Source organism: Pseudorca crassidens, chromosome 16, assembly GCF_039906515.1.
Source record: "Pseudorca crassidens isolate mPseCra1 chromosome 16, mPseCra1.hap1, whole genome shotgun sequence".
In the NCBI taxonomy this organism is placed as follows: Eukaryota; Metazoa; Chordata; class Mammalia; order Artiodactyla; family Delphinidae; genus Pseudorca; species Pseudorca crassidens.
Window position 1 is genome coordinate 37923412 of NC_090311.1, and position 19583 is coordinate 37942994.

The 19583-nt window shown below is 34.2% G+C and overlaps 1 protein-coding gene across 1 annotated transcript in view; it reads right to left on the minus strand.

Moving 5' to 3' along the window:
* The window catches only part of PTEN (phosphatase and tensin homolog), an 89946-nt gene that overhangs the window by 22357 nt on the left and 48006 nt on the right, over positions 1-19583 (minus strand). The window contains exons 3-4 of the mRNA XM_067710111.1: positions 9717-9760; positions 7649-7887 (exon numbers count right to left, since the gene is read on the minus strand). Of these exons, the coding sequence (XP_067566212.1) occupies positions 7649-7887; positions 9717-9760 (283 nt within the window). The remainder of the gene's footprint in view (positions 1-7648; positions 7888-9716; positions 9761-19583) is intronic.

Sequence of the window (19583 nt, forward strand, 5' to 3'; positions counted from 1 at the left end):
ACAGGAGAACAAAGAACCGTAGAAAGGATACTGGATTTGAGGTTAGGAGATATGGTTTTGAGTTGTTACACAGAGAGATTAAATGACCTATGACAAAATGATCTTTGCAGATCTGTTTTATCATTTATACTAAAATGGGTCTGAAATAATTGCTAAGGTCCTTCAAGGTATAAAACTCTTAAAATTTTATGAATATACAGATTGGATAACAGGCTTAAATACCATGTATTAGTGAAACAGTTTAGCCCAGGAGAATTAATGTGTTAGAAAAAATAAGAATGTTATATTTGGAGGTTTTTTTAAGCCAAAAAAGAGGATAATTATAGCTTACTTTGTTTGTTTGTTTGTTTGTTTGTATGCACTTCCATGTTTATTGTAGTTCACAATAGCCAAGATACGGAAACAACGTAAGTGTCCATCGAGAGATGAATGGATAAAAATGTATATATACATACAATGGAATACTACTCAGCCTTGAGAAAAAAGGAAATTCTGCCATTTTCGACACTACCAATGGACCTTGAGGACGTCATGCTAAGTGACATATGTCAGACAGAGACAGACAAATACTGTACAATATCCCTTATATATGGAATCTAAAAAAACAAAACAAAACCAAAAACTGAACTGGAAAACAGCAGAATGATGGTTACCAAACGCTGGGGGTGGGTGAGGGGATGGGAGAGATGATGTTTAAGGGTACATACTTACAGCTAGTAGATAAATAACTTCTGGAGATCTAATATAAAGTACAGGGATTACAGACAACAAAACTACATTATAAACATTAAAAACTTGCCAAAAGACAAGATCTTATGTGTTCCCACCACTAGAAGAAATGATACTTCTGTGGCACAACAGAGGGTAAGGCTACAATGGTAATCATACTGCGATATAAATGTATCAAATAAATATGTTGCACATCTTAAACTTACACACTGTTTTATGTCAATTATATCTCAATAATTAATCAAGGAATAAATTAAAAAATAAAAATGAAGCCTTAAACGGTTTTAAGCCCTACAGTAAAAATGTACCCATTCATAAGTGTGTCCTTATCTCCTTAGATACAATTTTAGACAACAACATTCTTAGTATCCTAATTTCTTTTAAGTTTTAAATGCTTCAGAATTGAAGGCTTCACATAAGACAAAGTTTTGTAACAAATAAATATTTGCAGAGCTGTTCTCAAGTGTCCAGCTATCCTGGCGTGGCACAGCAGAGAGTGCATATGTACTAATTCAAGTGTGTACTCTCAAACACTGCTCTTCCCCTGCCACCCAATAACAACAACAAAAAACAACCGATAAATTGTCATGAGTTTGTCAGGAAAACCAGAAAGAAGTCATAAATACATTTCTTTTCCTGTTACATCTACTTCGTTTGTTTTTCCTTACTTTGTTTTAAATGAAAAGAAAATGAGAAAATTTCATTAGGTTACCATATGGGGAAATTTAGTAAACAGACTAGAAAAAAATAATCTGATTATATATTAGAACATAAATTCATTCCTCAGAGACACTAGAAAATTTCCTCTTCTTGGGATCACTTAGAATAAAGTTAATATTTATTATTTCTAGAAGATAGAAGTCTTCATTAAAGGTAAGCTAATGAACTCACATAGAGAGATCACAATACATAAGAACTTTAATAACTGCTTCGAAAACAAACCCCCCCCAAAAAGAAAATCAAAGCCTCAAAATTTTTTCCTGAGAGTTTAATCAAAGAAAGTAAGTATTAATGCTTACTTTACCTGCTACCATTCTAGAAGCAGGAAGACAAGAGAGACAAGAGAGACAAGAGACGAGAGAGAGAGGAGAGATTCTGGGTAAGAAGTTTCTCTCTCTAAATTCAGAAATTTTGGGAATCCTTCCAAAATATACACTTACCCCTACTGGTAGGATGTTTTAATTCTTTATTCATAGTCTGTAATAAATATTGTGAGTTATCTGCTTTAATTCTGAAGCATAAGTACAAATACAGACAGTGTAAGGCATAGATTAGATAGGAAGCAACCCTAGGAGCTTTATTGGGGTAGGAACCATCAACAGTTCATTTTAGAGTAATTTGCCACATGCTCTTAAAGCAAAAGATCAAATATGCAAAGAAACGATTCCTAGAGAAGTATAACATAATTGCCTTCTTGTAAATTATTGAGTAAGAAAGTCTTCCCTCAAGTAGTTACACCACTCTCAGAAAACTTTTTTTTTTAAATAAGAGGCATCAGTTGTACTTCTCTGCAACATTCAAATCCTGAAGTATTATTTGGGTATTTTACTAACACAGCTGCACATCTTATGGTCAGTTGGCACCCACCACTCTGCCATCTAATTTGTACCAAGTCTGCTGAGAAAAATGTCAAGACTCTACCAGGTTAATTTGAGGAGAGTCTCTTCAAAGTCTATAAATCTTCACCAAAAACATGACAACTGGCTCCTCTTTCTTCAAAACAAGAGGGAGGAGGGGAAGGTGGCAGTGGGGGCGGGGGGGGGGGCAGAGAAGAGGAGGAGGAAGAGAAAGAGGGTGGGGGAGGAGGAGGAGAAACATTCTGCTCCTATAAAAATGTCACCAGAACACAATTTTCTTCAGCTTCTTAGTGTTTCTCCTTAGTTAAAATTAAGGCTACAGCAAAAGAACATTAAAGACATTTCTAATAAAATTAATCCTACACAAACTGATAAAATGTACATATCTCCTGTAATAGTGGTTCACAATTACAAAAATGCAAATCTACAGACACAACCTATAATACTGGTAAGATAATAAATCTCTCTAACAGATATTTCAAGAATAAAACTACTTTGGATAGTCAATTATATTTATTATCAGATAACTTATTTCTGTGGAAGAATTCCACAGCTGTATAACAACAGCTCTACCACGCTCAGCTAAGTTTTCTTATGATAAGTTATATTCATTAAAGGTTAAAAAGAAAAAAAAAAAAATATATATATATATATATTTTTTTTTTTTTTTTTTTTTGCGGTACGCGGGCCTCTCACTGTTGTGGCCTCTCCCGCTGCAGAGCACAGGCTCCGGACGCGCAGGCTCAGCGGCCATGGCTCACGGGCCCAGCCGCTCTGCGGCATGTGGGATCTTCCCGGACCGGGGCACGAACCCATGTCCCCTGCATCGGCAGGCGGACTCCCAACCACTACGCCACCAGGGAAGCCCTAAAAATATATTATTATATATATTATTTCACTAGTACTCTTACCATTAGGTAAACATGTGATTTATTTGAAAATTCATAAGACAAATTCCAAAGATTTGAAGGAAGCCTGCAGCATTATATTTTTAACACCAACAAACTCAAGCTATCCTTATTCTACTTAATCAGGGGTCTTTACTGCTCCAGAATCTATTTTTAAATATAAACTGAGGAGCCTTGTCAAAAGAGGCCAATTTCATCATCATTATGTGACCTTTCAGGAGAGCTTGACTCTGTGCAGAGATTAATTCTGAAGAGCTTCAAAACTCTTTTACAATTCCAGGATTTATGGACTTGATATTGTAGAAAGAAGTTCACCAGTGTGTCAGGGGATTCAAATTTTACTCTGAACACCGTCATTAATTGTTTGGATAATCCTGTTCAAAGCACTTCATTTTTCTGGGCCTCAGTTTTATCATCTATAAAATAAGAAATACTCCTGCAAAAAAAAAAAAACAAAAAAAAACCTCATAATCTTATGACTTTTATCTACTCTGTCTCACTTTCTAATGCTGTTTCAACCTATAATGGAAACAACACCATTTAGTAAAATACAGCTTTGTCAACAGCATCTGCCCATAAATGTCTTTTTGCCTTTTAAAATATACACAAGGATAAAGGCAGGAGCACAGTAGGATACTCCTTTAGAGCCTGTGAATAATTCATCCAAAAAATAGTCTAGGTATATTAATTAATCATGAGCTAATAAAATAAGCACAGCAGATCTTAATGATTTACTTTGACTTCAAGATGCTAAAGTGATCAATTTTGGCCAAATTACATAACTCTGAGTTTTAATGTCATGTAACAGCTAAACATAATTTTACTGAGTACATCCTTAGTAGTACATATAGAACTCCATTTTCTATTAACCCATCACCTTTCACTTGGGTGAGATTCTAACCTATGAGAGGACAGAGAATATGCTGTGCCTGGAACAGTTCTGCTGATGATGTAGCTACTATTATTCTACCACATGACACTACAGGCTTTGCATTTTATTTTCATAAATACTTCTCTTGCTATCTTTTCACTCTGGCCTCTGTTTCACAACAATATCCCATGGGGCTTGCCATTTCATCAAATCTCCTCTCCTCTCCTCCACAGAGAAACAGAACGGACAATTGTATTACCAGATTGTGATGACTACAATATCTTGCCATTGAAAATTAAAATATGGCCTCATTTTTCATTATGTAGACATCTCTTGAATCTAACTTAAACAGAAAACAGAGAAAATAAAATACAATAAAGTTGAAGTATCCTTAGGTTTTACTTTTTCCTTGAACACGATGGGACAGAATATCCCAAGTGCTTCCTATATGGCTAGTTCTCACTATCAGAAGCATTCAGCCAACTATCCTGAAGAAGCACCCACGTCAGAGAGAGTATATATTCACATATGCGGGGGTGGGTGGGTATAAGAGAGTAAGAGGGAGGGAAGTATGACGGGAGTGGGAGGTGTGTGTAAGAACACGTGAGAGCACAGCTTAGTTACAAAGGCTGGACCATTACAAATACCTTATTTGCCCCCCCAACTCAAAATTCTTGATTAAAGTAACCTACAAGGATACTGTAATGCCAAACAAACAAAAAAGTCACAGTGAACATGGTGAAGGCAAATATCTTAGAACTGGTCAAACATACTTATAGTTTGCAACAGAAAAGTAAGACTGTTGTAGTATCTCTATCAAACAGTTTTATCCATTCCAAAAAAACAGACATTTTTTTCTAAAACTATGAAGCAGGTCATGAAAGGACTGGAGATACCACTTCTCTTCAGCATATGAAATCTCAGTTTAGCCAGCTACTAGTTTTCATCAAATACATGCATGGTGACACAAACAATAATTCCTATTTTGGAGTCCTTTTTGGAAACTTCAGCAGACAGTAACATTTTCAAAACGGTGAAGTTTCTCTGCCCAAAAAAAGTCCCCTGAAGAAATCTCAGTATTCTGTAGACAGAGTACACCTTAATGCCTGGCAAAACATCTGGTTTTGCTGCTTTGGTAAAGAGAGAAGTTCTACACGTCACTGTGACTCCATGCTTTGTTCACCAGTATGCACTGGTGTGTAAGACTCTACCATGAATCCCGAGAGAAAGCTTAGCTATTGTTGTAAAAGTATTCTATGACTTCATGAGAGCCAAGTCTTGAATCACAGACTGTACAAGAGGATTTGTCATGAAAAAATCTACTGTTGTGAAAGTTGCCAAATTCAGGAAAGCCAAGACTTTCAATCAAGGACTTAAGAGGTTTTGTCAAGAAGTGGGAGCAACTATGCAATTCTTTGCTACACATAAGTTCACTTGCTTTAGGAAGACAAATTCTATAGCTAGAATTTTACCTGCATAAAATACAAACTCATTAACACAGTTTAACTCTTCAATATTAAAACTAAAATGTGGAGTCATAATTTTTTCCTTCAAACACAGCATTATGCCAGAATCTTGCCAAAAAATGATCTCAATAACTAGAAGGCAAAGAAAATGATGCAACATGAATTAATCTGAAGAGTCTTATAAGAATTCTTATTTCTTGACACAAGTCTACTTTCATCTGGCAAAAAATAAAAAAATCTACAGAGTCCATTTGCTCTTTCATTCTTTCATGAGATGGGGAAACAAAGTCAAAACTAATTAGATATCAAAAATGACATAAAAGTTGCCAAGTCAAAGACAATGGCATAGTTTCAATGTGTTCTTTAAAAGCTAAATAATAGTAGCCCTTTCAGGAAAATTTACTACTGAGCAGAACTAAAGCTTAATTTTGGTTAATTTGTACCACTTGGATTTATTCAGCAGTCTCAAGTAGTGGCCACTGCCTGGCATAAAAAAAGAAAATGAGACATTATTCTTAAAGTATTTTTTACATTCTTTGTTAAAAAAATAATTTTCAGTGCAATTAAATACTATAAGCAAAATTTTATGCTCATGTACATGATGCACATTTTTTGTGGGAGAATATAGAGTTTTCATCATATTTTTAAAAGGTGTATAACAGAAACAGTTTAAGAGCCCCTAACTTAAAGCTAGTTCTGGCTGAACATTATACAACTTTTATGTTTTTATCTTAAATTCTTTTTACCTGATTTCTTTTTGATTACCAAAATGTCTGCTGCTCATCAACCCTGTTTTAAATTTCTACCACTGCTCCTGTGACTATTTTAATTTGAGCCATCTCTCTAGGTTTTCTTCTCATTCAGTCTCTTTTCCCTGTGCTGCCCTATGTTTATTCACTTAAGTACAGAAAAATTTACCTTCTATATTTTTAATCAGTAGAAGCAATTGTTTCCCTCTAAATGAAGAAAGGATGAACCAAAGAAAACATCTCAGTCCTCTGCTCTGGAATTCATTCTAGTGCTATCATCCCAGGGTGCACACAGTATACAGAAATGTATGGCAAGTTATTATAATCAACACTCACCAAAATCATGCATTAACAATAAGATTCAATTTTGTAAACTGTCACCAATAAACAGTGCTTTGGCATCCTTAGACATAATTCAAAAATGTAACAACGACAAGTAAAACAAGAAATGAGGAAGGAGTAAAGGAACCAGGAATCAATGCCATTATCCAGCTGAAAATGATGGCTATGATCACTTATGTTTCTGTTTTGAAGTTAAATTAAAAAGAAATTAGCTTAAACTGTAAGAGAACCTTCCTCATTGTGAAAATTATTAAAACTAGAATAAATTTTCCATATAAAATTAGGATGTCTTCCTCAATAGAGGTCTCTAAATGAGTTTTTCCATCTATCTGAAGTAGTTTGGTTTTTTTTCTTTCTTGGAGACAGAAATGTACAAAGTCCATTTGTAAGAAATGTAAACATGTTTTGCCATACTTAGTATCCAAAGAAATAAATCCCTTGAAAATCACTGTAAAAAATTCTCCCAAGAGTTCATTTTTTGCTTTCAAATGTACTACACAAATTAAATTTGTCAGTGATTTTCAGCATAGTCTTTAGTCTTCTGAATAAGAGAAGAACCTTTGACTAATCTTAATTATAACCACATTTATGAGTATTCAAATCAAAGAATAATCTCTATGTATTTTAAAAGTAAAGATCACACTTTACTAGGTAATGGCATCCAAATTATTATCCAAAGACATTTTATTTTCAAGCAAGCTTCAGGAGTATCAAGCTTACTTTTGATCAATGTGCTGCTTTTTTAAATGCTTTGTAAAGATTTCATGATACCAAATATGCAATCCAGTTAATGGGTAAGATTTGCTAGCACGACATGAAAATGCTAGAATGAACAGAAAAATTGAATGAATCTGTCATTTGCTCATGTGAAAGTTAAGGTAGTATACTAATTTAAATGTTTAGAGGAAAGAAAATAAGGGTTAACAACTATCTTTTTAAAAATTTATTTTCCAATAAATTCTCAGATCTAGGAAGAATAAAGAAAAAAACATCAAATATAACTTACCTTTTTGTCTCTGGTCCTTACTTCCCCATAGAAATCTAGGGCCTCTTGTGCCTTTAAAAATTTGCCCCGATGTAACAAATACGCGCAAATCATTACACCAGTTCGTCCCTTTCCAGCTTTACAGTGAATTGCTGCTACATGATTGTCATCTTCACTTAGCCATTGGTCAAGATCTTCACAAAAGGGTTTGATAAGTTCTAGCTGTGGTGGATTATGGTCTTCAAAAGGATACTGTGCAACTGTGGTAAAAAGATAACCTCAAATAAGAAAAAAATCTCTCCTGAATTGCTTATTAAAAGTAGGTTAATTTTAGAAATGTTGCATATAAACTTAACAGAGTTCTTAAAGAAAAACTGAACTCCAGAGAAAAATAATTTGTCTCATAATTTTCTAATTTTTGAATAGAAAATAGTCTCTCAACTCAAATTTATTCATTAGACAGGGAAACCAGGTATTATTTTCCTCACTTTATGAAGGAGGAAACTTTGCAATAGAGTAGCAAAGAAGTATCAGAGGTCACAACATATCAGAGGTAGAGGTAAACTCAAAATTAAATGTCACAGGAGCCTCTTATCAGGGCTCTCAATACATTTTCTAACAAAAGGAATTGTAACACTTATAATATTGCATAATCACAAAACATATATATTCCAAAGAGAGTACAGATCACTAACAAATCAACAATGGAAAAGACTGCATTTTACACTTCATATAATAAAAACGTCAAACATGTTATTTTAAAGATGGTCTTGCAAATGTTAGTGTTGTATACACATGACTTTAAAGACATTTACAAAAGAAATTGAGAAAAAAAAAAAACCCAAGCTATAAAATGTATACAATTGCAGTAAAGTTTATCAAGCGAAGTTTCAGGTCTTTTCACATGAGTTATAAGAACTCAAAACTTCTCTGTTCCCTATAGTTAGAGTTGAGGTTTTTAAAAAATTTTTTCTAGAAATAGGACTTTAAATATATCACTACTAAATTTTATCTTATTGGTTCCTCTATTAAGATTCTTAAAAATGCCGACTAACATTCAATATACTTATCTTCTGTGTTATCTAAATATGTGAAAAGTATGTCCTTTATATCTTCAACCAAGTCATTCATAGTGGGGTACAAGATACACTCAATTAAGCCTTTGGTGTGACAGGACAGCTCTTCAAGTAGACAATGACTACCATTACAGGGAATCATCAGGACAGCTTTTACTTAGTCATCTGCCCAGCTGTACCATCATTCCATCTTCATTTCCCCAGTGGCATACAAAAACATCCAGAAAAACCTGTTAAAGCTAGATAAACCTCGAGTAAAACACTCTTTGACCAGTAAGCAGTAGCCTAAATCCACTAAAAATGAAACATTCTTAGTAAATCTATCCTGGCTCTCACAGCCATTAGCACTTCTGAATTCTCAAACCAACTGTTTGAAAGTCCATTCTAAACATTTAGGAGGGATCAATGGCAAATATATCAATCTGTCAAGGCACCCACTTTCTCTTTTTGACTATCACAGCAGCATCTTGCCAAGCTTCTCAACTCTTCAGGTCTCTCATGGTTCAAAGCGTTCCACAAATACAAATGAAAGTTTCTGTGGGCTCTGAGATAGAATTTACTACACCTGGAGAAGAACACATTTAAATCAACTCCTGCTCTCATCTATCAGGCTCCTCTTATCCATATTTCATTATACCCTTTTCCACCACGCAGGTCATGTTCCTCGATAGGAGTTAAGTTGTTCTTCTTTCTCCCTGTAATCTCTTACTGTTACACCAAATGCATCAAACTGTAGGAATAACCCTCTCTTTATTCTACTGTTAGTCTAGGAATTTCTCCTAATTCTCGGTCTATTCTACAATTTAGTCTTCCTAGTACTACTGGCAGGTTTATATGATACTTGTTTCCAAAAACACAATAGCAAAAATTAAATTTATTTTTCAAATTTTCTAAGACCATCTTTAAAATAAATATATCACTTAATAATTGAGATTATTCATTATTGGTATGACAGTAAGATTTAGACTGTTGGCTTCAAGTTATCAAACATAATACAGTGTATTTATGCCTACCTCTGCAGTTAAATTTGGCGGTATCATAATGTCTTTCAGCACATCTAAAAGAAAAGTTTAAATGTGATATAAAATTATCTTTTGCACTTGAGAAAAAAAAGTATATTAGTAGCAAACATTTTCTGAACCTTTATAATGTACCAAGCATTATGTTAAATGTCTTACATTAACTATTGCTTTTAATCTTAAGACTCCTGTGAAGTAGGTACTGTTATTATCCACATTTTACAATTAAGGAAATCAAGGCTGAAAATGTTAAGTATATACAATCAGAGCTTATACGTTTGCTTACAAAACTTATAATGCCACTAATATACAACATTGCAAATTCACTTGCATCTATACCTTCACATTCCTTTTGTGAAAATTATATATGCTAATGGTCTTTATTTTTGATTTCACAAGATATGTGTAAACAACTAACTAGCTTCAATTTTATCTCTGCCTTATAATTGAGCATATACAGTTTTCTCAAACTATTATTACAAAAGATGTATGTTAAAAACAGTAAAATTATAAGGGCAAAGGAAAAGTAAAGAATAACTGAATGATGCTAATCTACTCAGACACAACACTTACTACATCTTTTAACCAGATCTTTCTCTCTTTAGAGAAGCCAAAGGTCATCTTTTTCAATAATCTCTCAGGTTATAAGTTTTAATTAAAGTCTGAGAGTAATGAAAGACTAGTAAGTAAAATCAATATAGAATAGAAAAAAGTAATGTTGACTTAGCATTACTTACAGCATGCTAAAATTTGTCTTTTTAATAGTAGTCACGTTTGTTATCATGCACTGGCTGACTCATGATTAACAGGCCATGTTTATAAACATTAATAGGCTCAGAAAGGGATTCCATACATTAGCTTGTGATCAGCAGCATTCTGGTACATTCAACTACTAACCAAACCAGATATTTTAAAAATTATTTAAAATAAAAACTTAGCATTTTAAAACAAATAAAGGTCCATAGCTTCTGAATCTACCATTCCAAAATCCCCAAATTTTGAAGCATCTGAAACTTTCTCTTAACTGTATGGCAAACTCAATTGCAGCAGAACTTGATCTGAGTTTATGAGAATGTGTACTCCTTAATTAATAGGAATACACTTACAGCAAAGAGTGAAACATTTTATCCTAGGTACTGTTCCAAATCCCACTGGGGTGTTATGCAATACAAAATATATGCTTCCATGTTACCTTTCTAAAAACTGAAAAATTCTGAATGCTGAAACACAACTAGCCCAAAGAATTTCACATAAGAGGTTATGGACCTGTGCTTTACATTTAGAAATCCTGAAATATCTGTAGAGTTCATTTATTTTAAACAAGTTTTAAACTCAAATCCACATGAAGGTTGGGAATTCCCTGGTGCTCTCACTGCCGAGGACCTGGGTTCAATCCCTGGTCAGGGAACTAAGGTCCAACAAGCCAGGTGGTGCGGCAAAAATAAAAAAAAATCCGCATGAAGGTTGAACTAATTATAAGCAAACTGCAACCCACTAATTTCTAACTGGTCAGACCTGAAACAAATCAGCTTCTCATAATATTGCTGAAAACAAAGCTTTTCCATTTTAGCATACTATAATTTAGTATATTGAGTTTTGCTAGAAAGAAAGTTTATTTAACAATGACATATGCACATATACGTATCCTTGCTAAATAATTTCATATTCGCTTTTATTAAAAAAAAAATGACAGGTAGAAAGAAGAGAACTGACCAAGAAAATAGTAATGTTTTACACTTTCTTTGGTACAGGTTAAAGAGGAGTATGGTCAATAGAGAAGAATCCTTAATGGAATATTTTATAAGGAATCATGTAAAATAGGGCTTACGAGGTGAGGGGAGAGGTATATACCAGGAAACAATTCTAAGAAACTGGTCTCATAAGAGCACAACAAAAAATAAACATTTTGAGTTTCATACAGCTTCAGTTATCTAAAATTCCTGTACATTTTTAGCAGCTCAAAATGTTTGGCTTGATAAACACTGCTGATAACTGCCTTCATACACTGATTCTCAAATATTATTAAGAGGAAAAAAATGGAGGGAAAGTGAAAATAATGAGCTACTAAATGTCTATTAGATGTGCATACCTTACAAAGTTTCCATGTTGTTAAATTCATCCTCACAATCATTTAACAGTTAATACTGTCTCCATTTTATGTATGAGAAAGCTAAAATTTAGAAGAGCATTACAAAACTGGCCCCAAACCACGATATGTAAATGGAAGAGCCCAGCACCTCTGATTACAAAAGTCAAACTTTTTTCAGTATTGTTCCATACTCCATGCATAATAAAAAATATAGAAGTTTAAAAAACAATAACAAATTTTAGTCAAAGTCAGCATTCCAACAAGAGCATTATTTGGCATAAAAGAACCAACAAACAGTGATAATGAAAACATGAAAAAATTGTGAAAATATCTACAGGTATGGATAGGGAGTATGTGAAAACATATACTGCGCCTGGTAGTGATAAAAGTGATCTGGGGAGTGGTTGGTCGGGTAAGAAAGAAGACTCTCTTAATTAAAACCTTCTCTGATGGGGCTTCCCTGGTGGCACAGTGGTTGAGAGTCTGCCTGCCGATGCCGGGGACACGGGTTCATGCCCCGGTCCAGGAAGATCCCACATGCCGTGGAGCGGTGGGGCCCGTGAGCCATGGCTGCTGAGCCTGCGCGTCCAGAGCCTAGGCTCCGCAACAGGAAAAAGACTCTCTTAATTAAAACCTTCTCTGATGGGGCTTCCCTGGTGATGCAGTGGTTAAGAACCCGTCTGCTAATGCAGGGGACACAGGTTCGATCCCTGGTCCAGGAAGATCCCACATGCTGCGGAGCAGCTAAGTCCAGGCGCCACAACTGCTGAGCCTGTGCTCTGGAGCCCACGAGCCACAACTACTGAGCCTGTGCGCCACAACCGCTGAAGCCCTCATGCCTGGAGCCTGTGCTCTGCAGCAGGAGAGGCCACGGCAATGAGAGGCCTGTGCACCGCAACGAAGAGTAGGCCCCGCTCGCCGCAACTAGAGAAAGCCCACGCACAGCAACGAAGACCCAACGCAGCCAAAAATAAATAAATTTTAAAAATTTAAAAACACAAACTTTCTCTGATAACTGCACACACATACACACACACACAGAGTCCCTTGTAAATTTATGGTATGTTAGTGATAAGACAAGTCTTTCAACAAACCAAAATTAAAGATACATGAATGGTAAATGGGATCTGACTAAGACAAGTGTATTTATACTTCCTTATAACTAGAACTCAAAAGATATCTTTTTTTAAATCATCACCTCATATTGGCTTATATAAGACAAGAGAAATAAAGATGCACTGAAAGAGAGCTTTTATGAAGCAGTAGACAGAAAGTGAAGAAAGGGATAAGATTAATAGGAAATGCTTCCAGAGAAATGAGACTCGTCATAGAATCAGCTAGGCATGTAGGTTTCTTTACTCTCTTCAATGGAGCTATCCCTATCTTACAAAATAAAACTTAATACATAAAAATTAACAACAGCTGAAGGTTTACCACAAATTGATGCATAGCTGTATGTCAAATAGAATATACCATGAAATATAGTCAACCTTTTAAAAATTAGTATCCAGTGAACATTTAACTTCCTCAAAGGCAAGAACTATAGTATATCTTTATACCCTATCTCCCCCCTCCTCCCCTTACCCCCACCAGAAGACAGATTACAGAGGAAAATACAAAAATGAAGTACACACACTTGCATAAAACGAACTGATTAATGTACTAAGTAATTCACCAAGTATACCTGAATTTGGTTAATGATATGAGGCTAATTTTGTCCTTTCTTAAAATAACTTACTGAATGCCTGATAATAGAGATATAAAGTTACAGTCAATTATTAGAAAGTCCACATTAAGAACTCTTCTTCACTCACATATGTCATAGTTGCCATAAAAAGTTTAATATACTATTAAATACAGGTATGTCAAGTGCAAATATTTTAAGATCTTTCCATTTACATATGTTTGCAAAGACATACATCACATCTAATTAATATCCTAAAAATAAAAGAAACAAAATAGAAACATCTGCTACTTATAAGACTCACTTACCCAGAGCCAGAAATATAAACAGAGGTAGAAAAGTAAAGAAGACTGAAAAGTGACATCAGAAATCAAAACATGCTACAACTTGGTAGTTCTAGAAACTTCTGAAGAAAGTAAAATTTGGGGTGATTAAAACAAACAAACAAAAAAACAGAAAGGGAATACTGGCATCAACAGTGGATGGTCTGCTACCATATGTACCTGTGTGACCCTGTTCAACTCACTTAACTTCTCTAGGCCTCAGATTCCCCATCAGTAAAATGAGAAGGTTGGACTAAATGATCTCTTTCAGGTACTTTCCAGTCTATGATTCCATTAAATGGATGGGGGAATAAGGGAGTTAAAATATGTGCACCGAAAGCTACTCTCAACTAATAATGAGACAGTTCATTAACTTGGGGGTCCGATGTTTGGATATACAAAAACAAATAGGCAATCAACTCTCCAGGCTAGATACCAATGCCAACTTTAACCATAATAACACAAGTGACCCACAATACTGACAGTACAAACCTGAGTCCTAAATTCTAGAAGCAGGAAGCCATTGCATACAGGAATGAAAAGAATTTCCTTTCCTTTCTTTGGATATAATGTTAAACTCAAATAAAGTTTTGAAATAAGGCAGAATCTGTCTTTAGTATCTTTCTATCTTTAGTAGAGAGTCTGGGACTCTCTACATGCCCAGTACTAAGAGTCTAAGCCTGAGGTGACTCATTTAGTGGACTCCAGCTTTTGACAGTTCATGCCCTGTTTGGTTTTTTGTTTGAAACTTAACTTCTGAATCCAGTTGTTCAAAAACTACAAAACTCTGTGGTTTTTATTTTCCTCCACAGAAACACTCTGGCACCTGTAACAAGAGTTTTTGTAGGAGAGGTTAATCCAGAAAAGAGAAAGATACTCGCACAGATCATTTGTTAAGTTGGAACCCACCTAAACTTAAGTTTCTACAGCACCTTTTACTTTCTTTCATCTTACTTATTACCACTACACCATACACACACACACACACCAGAATCTGACCATAATGGATTATCTGCCATATTCTAGACAATATTATTGCCAACAAGCTTCTTACACGCCATTCTCTCTGCCTGCACTGCCATTTCCCCTCCTCCTAAGCCTCAGGTCAACCTCTATGATTCTTTTCACCCCAGCTCAAACATGCCATTCTTTATGAAACCTTCCCTACGGGGTGCCATGCACTATTTTGACTGTTGTCTACACAGTTCTCTTCTATACAAGAGTTACCTCTTCTATAATACTTTGTCTACCTTTCACATTAGACTATAATTACCTGAGGAATGGAACTACATCTTATTCACCTCTGCACTAACAAAATGTTGTAGAATGTCTTAACATGTAGCAAGCCCTCAATAAATGTTTGCTTCTTTGTTCATCTGAGGAAATCAGTGACAACTCACTAAGAGATACAATACTAGTGTCTACTTCACTCTCAGGTCTTCTGAAGTCTTATCAGAGTACAAAGATCACTAAATTAAAGATAAAAAAGCAACATCCCACAAGCCAATAAGGCACAGAGAATCTTTCATTTTTTTGGTGAATATGTGAAAGCCCACTAAACGCAGAAAAAAACCTTGTTCTTACATTTGATAAATAAACTCTACAGAAATTATAACAGTAAATTAGCATACGTAACTTTAGATTTTAAAATTTTTTCCATTGCATAATTTATACATATCACATAGGAAAAATAAAAGCCAGGTAGAAACATAACACATTTTATGCACAATTTGTTTTTTGAATTAGAAAATGGTCAATATTTTGGGAAGGAAAAAATGGTCAAGAGCAAAAATGATAAGATATTTTCTTCACACTTTTCTTTCCTTCTTCTTCTATTTTACACCTCTACTCACAAAGTCAAAAGAAAAAATGAAAGGTTAAAGATAAGGTCAGCTAGCTGAATCAAGAGGCAATCCTTACATCCCTGCCCCAGACAAGAGAAACCACCCAATTCAACAATTTTAGTTAACTTATTTATTTTATATACAGTTAGAGAATATGCTAATAGCTTTTTCAATCAATTGACCTAGAGACACAGAATAAAATTATGTCTACTCTAGAAGCATCCCTCCATGGAAGATGGCATTAATGCTTTAGCAGAAGCTGTGTGTGAATTACACTTCAAGTTACCACATGGTTATGGGCCCAAAGATGGGCTAGATGCCAAGTCATTTAAAGCAGATCAAGTAACATGAATCTGTGCCAACATTGTTTTACCTCATCATTACACTTTCTAAATGACCTAACAATGCTCTCAATCAGACTTCTTGAACTAATTGTTTTAGGAATACAATTCTGTTAAAATATATCTTCACCTCATTCTAACAAGGAAATAACTTTCACTCAATAGTTATTTTAGAAGATATTTGCAAGCATACAAACAAGAAAACATACTTACAGATTGTATATCTTGTAATGGTTTTTATGCTTTGAATCCAAAAACCTTAAAACAAAACAAACAAACAAAAAGCCACCATTAACAAAAATGAGCTAACATTTGAAATTACATTACTACTATTGAGAAAAACCAAAAGACAGATTCTATTTTTCCTAATCTCAAATATCATTTAAGAAAAATAAATAAACTCCAATAAATATTCTATCCATGGATTTAAACTAGTAATCAGGTCTTTCTTAAGTAATTATTACATTACACAGATTTATACAATCTGAAGTAAAGCCATAGCTCTTCATAAAATGAATATTTTCATAATCTCTCTTCAGCCTAACATAATGAGATTGAGTATTAAGAAATAACTTCTTTAAAAAGCAGCATTAGCATTTAGCTCAAGTTTACCTAGCTTATACAGTTTTGTGAGAAATAGTCACATGCAATCAAGAAATCTTAAAAATAATCCTGGAAATTCAGCCATCATTTTCTTTCAAACTAAAAACTTTTGATATTTGAAAGATGCAAGTAATAACTATTAGCTCTGTACAAAGTTTATTAAATATTTTCACACACATATTCTCATTTGATGCTCACAAACATCTGAGAGGTAGGTATCAAAGAAATTACAGGACTTGCCCAAGGTCATACAGCTAATACGTCAAAATAATACGTCAAAAGACCAAAGACCTCTCCCCTCAACAATTAGTTAAGAAACTAAACAACAACAATTACAGCCAACACTTACTATATGCCAGGCACTATTTTAAATACTTTATGCATACAAATTTATTTAATCCTGTAAGGTAGGTAATAGAGGGGTTAGAAAAGTATAAGGCTGAGGAAATAGAATAAATAGAAGAACAAATGGAAAACAGAAGAGAAGATTTTAGAAGATCTAAAGTCTAGGAGATTCAACATATGAATAGGCATCCCAGAGAAAAAAACAGAAAACATGGGAGAAGAAATCCAAGATATAATTCAAGAAAAATACCCAAAACTGAAGGCCATGAATTTCCAAACTGAAAGGGTATAATGAGTATTCGGCAATATTAAAACAGACCCAAATAAAGGCATACATATCTCACTGAAATTTCTGAATGCTGAAGACATAAACATAAGATCCTAGCTGCATGAGAGGAAACATGTTTCATAAAATGAATCTGGAATCCGAATAACATCATCCTTTTTAATGGCAATACCAGCAGCTAGAAAACAACTGGGCAAAACCTTCTGACTTAAAATTATTCCCAGCCTAGAATTCCATACCAAGATAGACTATAAAACAAGTGTGAATACATATATAATAAAGGCATTTTAAAATAAGCAAAGTCTCAAATAATTTTGCTTTCCACATATTCTCTCTCAGGAAGTTACTACAAGATGTGTTCCACCAAAACAAGGGTGGGAAACTGTGAAAGAAGATGACAAGTTCCAGAAACTGAAGAATCCAACGCATGAGAAAAAAAAGGAGAATCCCCAGAATGAATAGTGAAGGGACATCTCGATTAGACAGTCATACAGCAAGCCTAGAGAACGACTAATCCAGATTAGGGCAGACCGGAAGGTTCCTGGAGAAGATGAAATTGATATAATAAAAAATGTGCTCAAACATATATAGAGATTTATACAACTAGGAGTAAGTTTAGGGATGAATTAAAGTTAAGAATGTAGAAACTAACCGAGAGAGAGAGAGAAAGAGAGAGAGAAAAAAGGAGGGAAGAAGGGATGGAGAGAGGGAGAATTGTAAATCCAGGGAAAACAAAATGTATAGGAAAAACCAGTTATAATATACTGTATTGCTTAACTATGAATGACATTTATCTAGTCATAATGACATAAAAACCCAATATTGATATAACCAAAATTACAATATACTACTGGAAGAATGGGAGAATGAAAATATGTGGTTGGGTTAAGAGGAAAGAAAAAAAGAGTCCATAAACTTGAATGTGAAAAATTATGTTACACAGTAATACAAGCAGTACTTATAACTTTATCACTAACTGATATGTCATACTACAGTTGATGAAGATATCAAAATATTATTTACAATCAACACTGCAAAAATTAACAGTCATTAGACCTGCCAACAGATTTGATTTAAATGTGTTAATAACTATTATTATATAGATGTTTTAAAATATTTTATAACAATTATAACCAAAACTAATATAATAGGCACATTTATAATCCTATGAATTTTATTTTATGGATTTAAAATCATTTTAAGAAAGGGTTCATAAGCTTCACCAGACTGTCAAAAAGGTGCATGGCCTAAGATTAAGAACTCTTGCCACAGGGCATAGTTTGGAAACAAAGGAAAATAACTACCTTTTTTTTTTTGTGGCAGTGGTTGTTAATAAACCCTATAGAACTATTTGATTTTAGTATTTCATGTGTACAACTTTTTTAAAGTAAATATTTAAGGTATGTGTAACTTTTTATAATTCTTTGCTTTAACCCACTACTTCAACCAACCCAGGACGCACTGATTCTGCTACAGACTTCTACTGAGCTATAAATATATTACAGGAAAAAGTGGTTTGTTACAGACCCTTTCACTCCTGTCTGTTCTACTCTCTTTATCTTCTATATTCCTGTACCTTTTTCTCAATTTTTACTTTTGGACTTTTCTTTAAATTGAGGTAAAAATTTACATACAGTGAAATAGACAGATCTTAGGTGTACAATTCTATAAGTTTTGTAACAACCACTCTAATCAAAATATAGAACACTTCTACCACCCCAGAAAATTCCCTCATGCCCGTTTTCAGTCAAGCCCCACCAAGCTCTCAGGTAGCTACTACTATTACCATATATTAGTTTGGCCTTGTTCTTTAATTTCATGTAATTGTAATCATGTAATATGCATTCTTTTTAAACTGATTTCCTTCACTTAATGTTTTTCGAATTTACCCATGTTGTTACATGTATGGATAGTTCATTCTTTTTATTCTATTATTCCACTGCATGAACATAACACCATTTGTTTATCCATTCTCCTTTGATGGATATCTGGGATGTTTACAGTTTGGGGTTATTATGAATAAAGTGCATAAACATTCTCGTGCAAGTCTTTTGGGGGACATATGCTTTCATTTCCTTGAGTAAATAACAGCTAGGAGTAGAACTCCTGGGTCACAGAGGAGATAGGGTGCGTGCATATTTAACTCTATAAGAAACTACTGAACAGTTTTCAAAAGCAGCTATACCATTCTACAGTCCTACCAACATTTTAAGAGTTCCAGTTGCTCCACAGTCTCATCAATATTTGGTGTTGTCAGCTTTTTAAAATTCTAGTCCTTCATTTGTTTATTAGCCATTTTTACACTTTCTTCTTTGAAATGCCTGTTTAAGTCACTGGCTCATTTCT